This window comes from Leiobunum rupestre, chromosome 2 (assembly GCF_980474605.1).
Source record: "Leiobunum rupestre chromosome 2, qqLeiRupe1.1.hap1, whole genome shotgun sequence".
Classification (NCBI taxonomy): Eukaryota; Metazoa; Arthropoda; class Arachnida; order Opiliones; family Sclerosomatidae; genus Leiobunum; species Leiobunum rupestre.
The window spans coordinates 75,899,498-75,911,678 of NC_143385.1; the positions used below are offsets into that span (position 1 = coordinate 75,899,498).

The 12,181-nt window shown below is 40.0% G+C and overlaps 1 protein-coding gene across 7 annotated transcripts in view; it reads left to right on the forward strand.

The window, feature by feature from the left end:
• The window catches only part of Gprk1 (G protein-coupled receptor kinase 1), a 67,674-nt gene that overhangs the window by 27,799 nt on the left and 27,694 nt on the right, over positions 1–12,181 (forward strand). For all 7 annotated transcript variants that reach the window (XM_090166385.1, XM_090166389.1, XM_090166384.1 and 4 more), the window contains 2 exons: positions 1,473–1,572; positions 1,973–2,054. In XM_090166385.1, the coding sequence (XP_090022511.1) occupies positions 1,473–1,572; positions 1,973–2,054 (182 nt within the window). The remainder of the gene's footprint in view (positions 1–1,472; positions 1,573–1,972; positions 2,055–12,181) is intronic.

Below are 12,181 nucleotides of genomic sequence, written 5' to 3' on the forward strand. Positions count from 1 at the left end.
ACTAGAAGCTTGTAGAATACAAGATATGGCGCTAAACTAGTACAAGTCTTAGCCGCTCGCAGTATGTAATCTACAATCAAAATGAATCCAGTTGTAAAATTATAAATTATGGAGTACCTCGAGGAGAGTGTACTAGGTCGCCTTCTCTTATACAAGAAATAAGCTAACAATTATGCGGATGATGGAGCCACAATAAACTCAAATCAAGCCCTACCAAAAGTAATAGAAGAAACAAATGAGGATTTCACCATATTAGAGGAAAACCTGCCAAAAAAGGGTCTAATAGTCAATAAAAATAAAACCAAATTTATGATCTTCACTCCGTCCAGAGAAAAGAAACAGAAATATCTAGATATCCAAAATGCTAAAAATTGATAGTTATAAATTTTAAGCATCTGGGCATCTGGCTAGATGAAGACCTGAGATGGACTAAATCAGAAATCCATACCTCTACTTGGAATGCTTATCGTGGCAGATTTTCGTCTTGATGTGACTGATGGTTTTTTTGACCTCACTATGTTAACTTAACAAACAACTACGTGAGAGGGGAGCACGCGCAGAGGGGATTTTTTCTCGCGTATGCAGGGTGATCTTATCATACGAGGTATGGCAGGATAAGCATTCCAAGTAGAGGTATATGGATTACGGACTAAACATACACCTACATAGTAAAATAAGACAAAGGGTTTGGTTATTGCAACCCCCTCCGAAGTTCACTAAATTATGAAAATCAAAAGATCCAAGTCCATGGTCTAATTAATCCCTAATTTGACTCGTCCATGGTCTAATTAATCCCTAATTTGACTATGGTAATATTTTTATAACCATGCAAATGTGAGACATAAAACAAATTATAGATACTGCAGAACTATGTAGCCAAACTTATCACAAAAGCCACAAAGAGATAATCTGCAAGACAAGCAGGGATGAATACACTAGAAGAAATATTTAAGCAAACCCTAACCATCTTTATGCATAAAGTCAAAATCAATAATGCACCACAATATATCATAGACTGGTTCCACCAAGATACTTGGGAAACCCTTCATAAAACCAGAGGTTGCGAAGTAGACTTTAAGCTCCATAAAAGTGAAGGTATCTACACGAAGAGAAGTGATCTTCATAGTGGTTTAAGAATTTGGGACTGCGTACCATTTGAAATTTAATCACAAGAGAACGCTGAGACTTTTAAAAATAATATTTTAAAACATTCTTTTAGAGTATAAAATTTTAAATATTTTTATCTTTAAAATATCATACGCCCTATTGAGTAAATCGAATTTAATTTAATGCCACTAATGGACCTAACTGAAAATCAGTCCTTTTCTGTACTGAGCAACTGAAAATCAGTCATTTTCTGTACTGAGCTGGTGCCTCCAATAAAAGCTATTTATTATTATTTACTTTTTTAATTTCAACCCTAATTTTATCAATCTTATTCTCAAAGTTTGAATTTCATCGTTTGATTTCAGGTATGCGATGAAATGTTTGGACAAAAAGAGAATAAAAATGAAACAAGGGGAAACGTTAGCTCTCAATGAACGTATCATGCTGTCACTAGTCAGTACTGGGGTAAGTTGATAAATTTGCCATAACTAATGAAACCATAAATATAGAATTGGTGTTAATTTATTAATAAAGTAGTGCCAAAAAATAAGTTGGTTTTTAGTTGATATTAAGTTGGCACATTTTAGTTGATATTAAGTTGGCACATTTTAGTTGATATTAAGTTGGCACATTTTAGTTGATATTAAGTTGGTTTCAAGTTGCCTCTAAGTTGTCTTTAAATTGCCTCCATTAAGCAAAATCAGAGTTGGTTTTAAGTTGGCTTTAAGTTAGTATTTAGTTGGTATTAGTCTCAAATACCAACTTAAACCAAGTTTAAGTAGTTTTTAGACAACTTATTTTGTGGTAAGGGATTACTAGTTAAAACAAAATTTCTATAATGTTATTATTTTGTATTATTTTCTAGGAGGATTGCCCATTTATTGTTTGTATGACGTATGCTTTTCAAACTCCCGATAAACTTTGTTTTATACTGGACCTTATGAATGGTAAGTTTAATGACGTTATAATGGTTTAGTCGTTTTAGCTATAGCTCAGAATTATCAAAAAAGGTTTATCGTTAATATTGAACCTTTTTTTGTTTTTCGATTTTATTTTCTATTCATGAACCTCACAACCTACAATAAAAGAAAACAGCTCTTTCCTTTCTATGAATCTTTGACACTCCCAATCCCTTATGGGGCCTATATCAGATCTGAATGCACCCAACTTCATTTAGGCCTTATTGCTTATATTTAACAAAACATAGGTCATAACTATACGTAACATAATAAAACTAACAAGGAGACGACCCCTAGGTGATTTTTCACTGATTATGTTTAAATTTGGGAATTAAGTAGACCTCTATCTAACTTGAAATTTCTCAAAAGGAACAGTTTCAATGGGCTTTAGTTTTGCCATGGCAACCAAAAATGTTTTTGATTTTCTCCATGTTAATTTCCATAGTGAAAAGTAGGTTTTTTAACCTACTTTTCCCTATGGAAATTAACACGGAGAAATGGCAGATTTTAATGGTCTCCCCTTTGAAAAATTTATAATATTAAAAAAATAGTGTTTATCAAATTGTACATTAGGTAAATTCAGGTTAATCTGGGTAAATGAGTGTAAATTTGGGAAAAATAAGCAAATTGGTAAATGGGTCTAAACGCCACCCCCTCCAATTTTAGTGAAACTCTCACCAAATTTAATTCCTACCTGTTTAGTAAGAAATCCAAAATTTCAGCTCTGTATTCAATATAGCTCTAGAGATACTGGTTTTGAAATTTACCCCTGGACCCGCTCGAAATTTCAAACCTTAAAAAAATCACGTTTTTAACGAATTATATTTCAGGAACGGCTTCACTCTCCAGAATGATTTTTTTTGTTTTGATTAATCAGTTGCTAGAGTCCATAAATAAGGAGTCATAATTAAAAATAAATGAGTATTTTATTTTATTAATTTTTTCAAAGATGCGTGATAAATCGCGGTTTTTGTTCGACATATTTATTTAAACAATTTCCCAATTCCGAACAGTAGATATTATTTTGTTAGTTATGACTTGTAGTAGGTAAAAATAGGGTCGAGAAACACGAAAATATTACCAAAATTGATTAATGACATCACGGTGTGGAGATAAAACACTTTAATTATTGCCTTTTTTTGAAAATTGCAAAATCGAAGCCATCTTTGGTTACGATTTCGGGTTGGTGAGAAACTAAAATTGCTAAAAACTGTAATACCACTGCAAAGATAAGGGTTCCATATACAACATATCAAAAATTCATTTTGTGTTTACAACTCCTTGATACTTTAAATAACTTCTCAAATAGCGGTAAAAATCTATATTTATGTGATAAGTGTCAGCCCTAGAATCGCTTTGGAAACAAGCCACTCAATTCACAACTAAAATCAGGCGCCCTATTGATTAGCTTTTGGTGAATGTGGCGGTAACGTAAATTACGGTTACCTTTAATCAGTATGTGCATAAGTTACATAATAAACACAAGTATGACACTGAATGATATCGGTTAATGACAGTCTCTCACAAAGTGGTTGCGTAAGCAGTGTAATCTGAGGATTTGTAAAACGAAATTCGACACTGCCTATTCAAAATGAATGCATATAATACGTTCCGATTAAGCTATTGAAAAGTTCAGTCCTTAGCCTGTAATGATGTATATGGTCATTGACGAAACAGATTAATCATTGTAGGGGTATGTGGGACCAAGGTTTGGTCACTGAGTCTCTTGTTAGTCCAACCGAATTAAAACCACAATACCAAATAATTATCTTTAAAAAACTATTTATTCAACCAGCCGATTAATTAATACATAGACTCATCGAATTCTAGAGGTAGGTCGATAGTTGATCGGTCCCCAGATTCGTAATGACCCGCGGCCTCACCAGCATGTTCTTTAAATAGCATCTGAAAGAGCCCGCCGCCGCTGACCGTTGAACCCCGGTGGCGCCACCTCTCCACTCAAGGATGTACTGCATATGTAAACAAACCCACCGAGGCTTCAGGATACAGCTCCCCGTTACATCTTCCCCCTCCCCAAAAAAGGGAAGCCTCGGGAAAAACATACCAGAGGGGAAAAACCACACAAACAAAGAAACAACGGGAAAAACCAATTTTATTTGAAAAAAAAACCTCCACCCTTCGCCATAGTTCGCGACTAATGGACCCCTGCAACCAAGGCCCAAAAAAAACCCTGAATCTTCATAGCATTCCACCCAGGATTCCAGAACGGTAAAAAGCAAGACAAAGAGAAACAAAGTCATACATCGTCGGGGAATCGAGATCGAGACACAATACCAGTAAGTGAACTACCAGCGGGATAAATAACCTCAGCCCTGCTCCTTGGACTCCCTGATTGCTTCGAAGGCCTTCAGCCCGATGTTCCCCCGGCATCAGCTAAACCCCCAGTTTGAGGTTGCCCACTAAGATGTCACGCCGCTGTCCGAACCGCTTCGACCAATCAGTTCCGTCCCCAAGATCGGCGGGTACCCATTCCAAGTGCCCAAGATTTCCCATTCCAGACGACAACAACCCCGCAAACTCCGTTCCACTAAGCCACCGCCAAAGACCCCTCCATGCAAAGCCATAAAGAAGTTTCGGACCTCGCTTCGTCCTGCCAACCAGGCCGCCACGGGAAACCACCCTCTGCACTCGAACCCGAGCCCTCTTAGAGCGACGGCCCCGAACTATCCCGATCTCTTCTCGCAAACCCAAAGGAAACCATTCCCTTCCAAAGCCTGAACAGAGACCCGGATTTCCAGCTAAACCCGGTTCAGCCCAGGAGCCATTCCAATAAAAAATAAAAATGTCCAAAAAAACGCCTCCCCTATCTGCTCTCGTAGAAATAGGCCAAAAAACCCCACCCATTAAATCACATTATGAAATGATTAAAAACCCCGATAAGAACGAAGAACCAAAGGAAATAACCTACATAAAAAAACCCCATATCGATAAAGATTCAAAATTAAACTGGCCCATTTACCAAAGGAAAGAGACATGGCGATAAAAAAAACTCGGGAAAACTCCATGACTCACGATTTTCAGTATCTCGGCGGTGCCTCCAAAAATTTAGGGGTATGTGGGACTAAGGTTTGGTCACTGAGTCTCTTGTTAGTCCAACCGAATTAAAACCACAATTCCAAATAATTATACACTAAATATCGGATAAAAAAATGTATACCGCGTGTTTCCATGCTCCCGGCTTTTCGCCCATAACTTTAGTTTTATTTGTTTTCGGGCCCGTCATTTTGGTAATTTCGGTTGTGGGAAGTCCTCAGCTTTCTTTGTACGTATAGTATGTTTTTGTCGGTTCATTATTTTTTAATTATGTGTTCGAAACAGTCTTAGTTAGGCCTTGGCCTTTCTTTGCTTTATTTCAAACTTTTTGGTGCATCCTTACTTGCGTCGCGGTGTTTTTGTTCTTGCGTTGTTTTTGTTCTTGCGTTGTTTTAGACTTAACTACTTGCCCCTTTTTCTCATCTTGAACAATGTCGCAAGCCGTTCTCCTATCTTGCTCCAAGTGTGGAAGGTCGTTCAAAAATTTAAAGTTACATCTTAAAAAATCGGAGTATGGCCCACCTTACGTAGCTCTTCAATATGATCCGCCTTCTTCGTCCATGCCCATGGTTGAACTCGCCGGCCTCCTTGCCAATTTCAAGTCAACTCTAACTCCTATCTTGCTCCAAGTGTGGAAGGTCGTTCAAAAATTTAAAGTTACATCTTAAAAAATCGGAGTATGGCCCACCTTACGTAGCTCTTCAATATGATCCGCCTTCTTCGTCCATGCCCATGGTTGAACTCGCCGGCCTCCTTGCCAATTTCAAGTCAACTCTAACTCCTATCTTGCTCCAAGTGTGGAAGGTCGTTCAAAAATTTAAAGTTACATCTTAAAAAATCGGAGTATGGCCCACCTTACGTAGCTCTTCAATATGATCCGCCTTCTTCGTCCATGCCCATTGTTGAACTCGCCGGCCTCCTTGCCAATTTCAAGTCAACTCTTCGCGTCATTCGCCGCATCCCAAAAGGTGCAAGGAACATGGCGTCAACGGCTCTGTCTAATACTATTAACAAGGTGGTTCGCGAGAACGCCGTGGAGACTTGGCATTTATTATTCTGCTTTGCCACCGCTTGCTTTCAAGTCCCCTTCGTCTCAGAGGGAAAGCCGGTTTCCCTTGCAACCTCCGTGAAGGCTAACATCCAACGCTTTGAGGAAGGGCTGGTTCTCCCTACCGTATCTCGCAAGTCAAACACACCACCCAAGAGGAAGTTAAAACGTCAGGGTATCGGCCGAATCGTCGAAGCTAAACTCGCCGAGGGAGATATTACCGGCGCGGTGCGTGTCGTCTGCTCGGATGACTCATTCGCACCTAACGACGCCGCTACTTTAGAAATCCTTAAAAGCAAACACCCCTCCGGAGAGGAGCATCAAGACTTTTCTTTTGAACCTGACGACTTGTCTTTCCTTACGAGTCTTACCGTTGCGGAAGCTGATGTCCGTAGGGCCTTAATTTCTTTTCCATCCGGTTCAGCCGGAGGGTTGAATTCCTTGAGTTCTCAACATTTGAAAGATTTGATTGGTCCCGGGGCTGGGGCGGCGAGTGATTCTCTTCTCAAATCCCTAACACACCTCTGCAACCTGATGCTCGCGGGCCATGTTCTTGCGGATATCTGCCCCATCCTATATGGTGCCTCTTTATGCGCCTTTAAAAAGAAAGACGGTGGCGTTCGTCCAATAGCGGTTGGCAATACCATACGTCGGCTGGTCGCCAAGTTGGCCTGCTCCCATATTATGCCAACTCTTGGCCCTTTGCTTCGTCCAGTGCAGTTGGGGGTTGGTACTCGCTGAGGGGCTGAAGCCGCAGCCCACGCGGCCCGCATTTATGTCAACTACCCTCACCAGGAGACCAAGGTCTTGCTGAAAGTTGATTTCTGCAATGCTTTCAACATGATTCGTAGGGATCGTTTCCTCCACAGCGTGTATGAGGAGCTTCCCGATCTCTTTCCGTTTTTACGTCAATGCTACAAGGGGTCCTCTCATCTCACCTATGGCAAATCGCACATTCCCTCTGACAGAGGTATACAGCAAGGGGATCCATTGGGCCCAGCCTTATTTTGTCTCATCGTGCAGCGTGTAGCTTCCTGCATAAAGTCAGAGCTGAATATCTGGTATTTAGACGATTCTTCGCTCGGCGACAGCCCCGAAGGGGTCCTGGAAGACTTGTACCTCCTGCAAGAACTTTCATCGGACAGCGGTCAGGCACTAAACCCTTCGAAGTGCGAGCTTCTAATCCTGAATCCGGGTTTATTTGATCAAGCTTAATTTCAGTCCCTTTTCGAATCGGCAGCCCCTGGTATCTCAACAGTCGCTCGCTCCGATTACGTCCTTCTCGGTGCGCCCCTTTCGGACGAAGCGATTTCCTCTTGCATCACGAGTAAGATCGCGGCGCTAAAAACAATGGACGGGAACCTCAAAGACATATCGGCTCATCACGGCTTCTTCCTCTTAAAGAACTCGTTGGCTATTCCTAAGCTCTCGTATCTCCTACGTAGCTCCCCTGTCTGGCGATTCGAGGACGGGCTTCAGTCGTTCGACGATACCCTACGTGTTGCGCTGCAAGATGTCACAAATACTCTGATGGACGACGCTCCTTGGATACAATCCTCGCTTCCGGTGGCAGCGGGCGGTCTTGGAATTCGACACGCGGCTACTTTATCCCTGCCAGCATTCCTGGCTTCGCCCTCCAGCGTAGGCGGCCTGGTGCGCGATATTCTACCCGCGTCAATTTCCGTCTCTTCAGACCCCGTGTTTCATGGTGCCTTAACACAGTGGAAGCTCAGGACAGACGCAAATTTACCGCCCTCTGACCACTGGCCCCATCAAAAAGTGTGGGAGAGCCCATTCGTCGAAAAGTCGTCCGCTCTCCTGTGGGACTGCGCTGCCACTGATAGGGACAAGGCAAGACTGCACTCTGTAAAATCTAAGGAGTCAGGATGCTGGTTGAATGCGCTCCCCTCGCCGTCTCTTGGCACCCTCTTAAACGACGATTCATTTTGAATCGCCGTCGGCCTTCGCCTGAGCGCCCGCATCTGTGTGCCGCATTCGTGTAGTTGTGGAAGTGCTGCTGACTCTTTCGGCACCCATGGTCTTAGCTGTAAGCGTAGCGCGGGTCGGCTTTCACGTCACGGTGCTGTGAACGACATTTTAAAACGCGCCCTGGTCTCCGCTGGAGTTCCGTGCATCCTAGAGCCGCCGGTCTTTCGCGTGATGACGGAAAACGCCCAGATGGATTAACCCTGGTCCCTTGGTCGGGCGGGAAATCCCTCGTCTGGGACTTCACCTGTACCGACCCTCTAGCGTCCTCTTATTTGGCCTCTTCTTCTTCAGCCCCCCTCTGGGCGGCTACCCAGGCTGAACAAAAAAAGAAAGTCAAATACGAGCGCCTCGAGAGTCGATACATGTTTAAGGCCGTCGCCATCGAAACCCTCGGCTCCTTCGGTCGGGACGGTTTGGCGTTGATACATGCCATCGGGCGTCGAATTCGTGAGGTTACCGTCGAGCCGCGATCGGTGGAATTTCTCACGTAAAGAATTGCTATTGCGGTTCAAAGAGGGAACGCAGCATCAGTTAGTAACTCGTTCCCCCCTGGTGCTTCGCTTGCCGATTACCTGGCAACCTTGTGCTATTTTATTTTATTTTATTTTATTTTGGTTCACCATAACATTCTATGTAACTTTGTTTAAATGCTTAAAGTGAATAAATATTATATTACTAGCTAAAATAATTATCTTTAAAAAACTCTTTATTCAACCAGCCGATTAATTAATGCATAGACTCATCGAATTCTAGAGGTAAGTCGCTCGTTGATCAGTCCCCAGGTTCGTAATGACCCGCGGCCTCACCAGCATGTTCTTTAAATGGCATCTGAAAGAACTCGCCGCCGCTGACCGTTGAACCACCTCTCCACTCCAGGATGTACTGCAAATGTAAACAAACCCACCGAGGCTTCCCGATACAGCTCCTCGTACATCATTAAATAATTAAGAGTTGGGAGAATAGGTAGTTTCGTACTGGTGTATATGATGTTACTTATGGCATTTGTATATGTTAAGTATAGCTTAGGTTAAAGTTGATTTAGAATAGTGCCATTCTATTCTACAACACATTTCTGGCCCATTTTTATATTTGTGCATTCAGTTCCTTTAGTACTCTTTTCCAACAAAAGATGGTTGTTAGTTCGCTTTTCGTTTCAAGTCGCTGGAAGGTGTTACCCAAAAGAGCCTTTTGATGGGTTTTTTTTGATAGAGCCGGTACTCGCTTTAACATTGCTAATGCTTATGTTACGAACTCTTATTCAATCTGAACTATCCTACTAGCATCTGCAATTAGCACCAGTAGATAATATTTAAACTATAGCGCGTAGCCCATTTTTATTCTGTGTGTTCAGTTCCTTTAATTAATTTCTTGTATCTTTTGGTAATTTATTTATACCCTTGAAAGTAATATTATTTTGTCATCTTCTTTCAATGAATAATATTATTGAATAAATCTTGTCGTTTTACTTAACAACCCCGGCGGTGATATCAATACTACGTGCTATAGCTTAAAGCAAGTGGCGGCTTGACGTGAAGTAGCTCTTTTTTTCAATAGATGTCGCTGGCGTCGAAATTAAAAAGGCAGTACTGATAAGTACCCCTCGCGTTGATTGGATGGTTTGTAAATTGGTCAATAACGTAAATTACAGATGTTATAAACAAATTGTTACATGGGATATATAATTTAGATTAAAGTTCACCAAATAGAGTAAAAGTTTTCAAACTATAATACTCTTCAATGGCTTTCTGACAATGGTATCATTTGGATATTTCGAAATTTAGCTTCGTTTGCCATAAATAGATGGCACCACGATCTCCAGTAAAGTCACGTTTTTCAAAGAATCGGCTAGATTCCTGGCCATCTCTAATACAGCGACTTGAAACGAAAAGCGAACTAACAACCATCTATTGTTGGAAATGTGTACTAAAGGAACTGAATGCACAAATATAAAAATGGGCCAGAAATGTGTTGTAGAATAGAATGGCTCTATTCTAAATCAACTTTAACCTAAATTATACTTAATATATACAAATACCATAAGTTACATCATATACACCAGTACGAAACTACCTATTCTCCCAATTCTTAATTATTTAATGATTAATCTGTTTAGTCAATGACCATATACATCATTACAGGCTAAGGACTGAACTTTTCAATAGCTTAATCGGAACGTATTATAACTGATGGAGATTCCCTTCCCTGTGATACCACAACGTAATATACAGAGACAGTGAACTTCCACCAGCTATATTCGAGATTAGCCCTCGGTTAATCAATGTGCGTGACTGAACACTAATATAGGCCTTTGTTAGTGTAGGTGGAAGAATCAATTTTACCAATAAATATATTAAATAATTTATTTCTTATTTAATAAATTCTTAAATAAACAAAATCAAATAAAGTATTATAATAATTAATTTCAATTAAGTCCTTTTTCTCACCAAATACTCCATGTCTCCGCGCCTCTGTCAAAAATCTTTCGCTCTCAATTTCCACGCTTCTCTTTTGCGTTTAAAACTCAGTCCCTTTTATATTAGAGAAATCCAATATAAAAAATAAACTAATAAAAAACTATGTTCTTTGGCGGCGGCGCCGGCGACAAATGGTAGGAGCGGTTTCTTAACTTCGATGGCAACGGATGGCGGGAGTTTTAAGCTCCATCCGTTGTAGTATTATATGCATTCATTTTGAATAGGCAGTGTCAAATTTCGTTTTACAAATCCTCAGATTACGCTGCTTACGCAACCACTTTGTGAGAGACTGTCATTAACCGATATCATTCAGTGTGATACTTGTGTTTATTATGTAACGCATGCACATACTGATTAAAAGTAACTGTAATTTACATTACCGCCACATTCACCAAAAGCTAATCAATAGGGCGCCTGATTTTAGTTGTGAATTGAGTGGCTTGTTTCCAAAGCGATTCTAGGGCTGACACTTATCACATAAATATAGAGATTTTTACCGCTATTTGAGAAGTTATTTAAAGTATCAAGGAGTTGTAAACACAAAATGAATTTTTGATATGTTGTATATGGAACCCTTATCTTTGCAGTGGTATTACAGTTTTTAGCAATTTTAGTTTCTCACCAACCCGAAATCGCAACCAAAGATGGCTTCAATTTTGCAATTTTCAAAAAAAGTCAATAATTAAAGTGCCGTATCTCCACACCATGACGTCATTAATATATTTTAGGGAAATTGTTTAAATAAATCTGTGGAACAAAAACCGCGATTAAAATTTCTAGTTAGACCTAGTCACACTGTAGACTACATAACCTTCTAGTTGAAAAAATACTAGCAACATTATATTTAGTCTATAGTCTGGCGTGATTTTCTCTCTTCGATTGACTTGCCCGTCGACAAATGTTCTAAAACGCCTCACTTGGCGACGATGGAGGAATTCAATTTTGATGATGTATTTTCCACCCCCCCCCCCCCTACGTTTCCCTTTTTTACTTTGAGACAAACTCTCATTAACTACTATACCGTTCTGACACACTTTTCGGTCTTATGATACTTTTGGTGGTATTACAGTTTTTAACAATTTTAATTTCTCACCAGCCCGAAATCGCAACCAAAGATGGCTTCAATTTTGCAATTTTCAAAAAAAGCCAAAAATTTAAGTGTCGTATCTCCACACCATGACGTCATTAATATATTTTAGGGAAATTGTTTAAATAAATATGTGAAACAAAAACCGCGATTTATCAACCATCTTTGAAAAATTTTATAAAATAAAATACCCATTTATTTTTAATTATGACTCCTATTTGTGGACTCTAGCAACTGATTTATCAAAATATAAAAATTATTCTGGAGAGCGAAGCCGTTCCTGAAATATGATTCGTTAAAAACGGGATTTTTTTAAGTTTTGAAATTTCGAGCGCGTTTAGGGGTAAATTTCAAAACCAGTATCTCTAGAGCTATATTGAATACAGAGCTGAAATTTTGGATTTCTTACTAAACAGGTAGGAATTAAATTTGGTGAGAGTTTCACTAAAATTGGAGGGGGTGG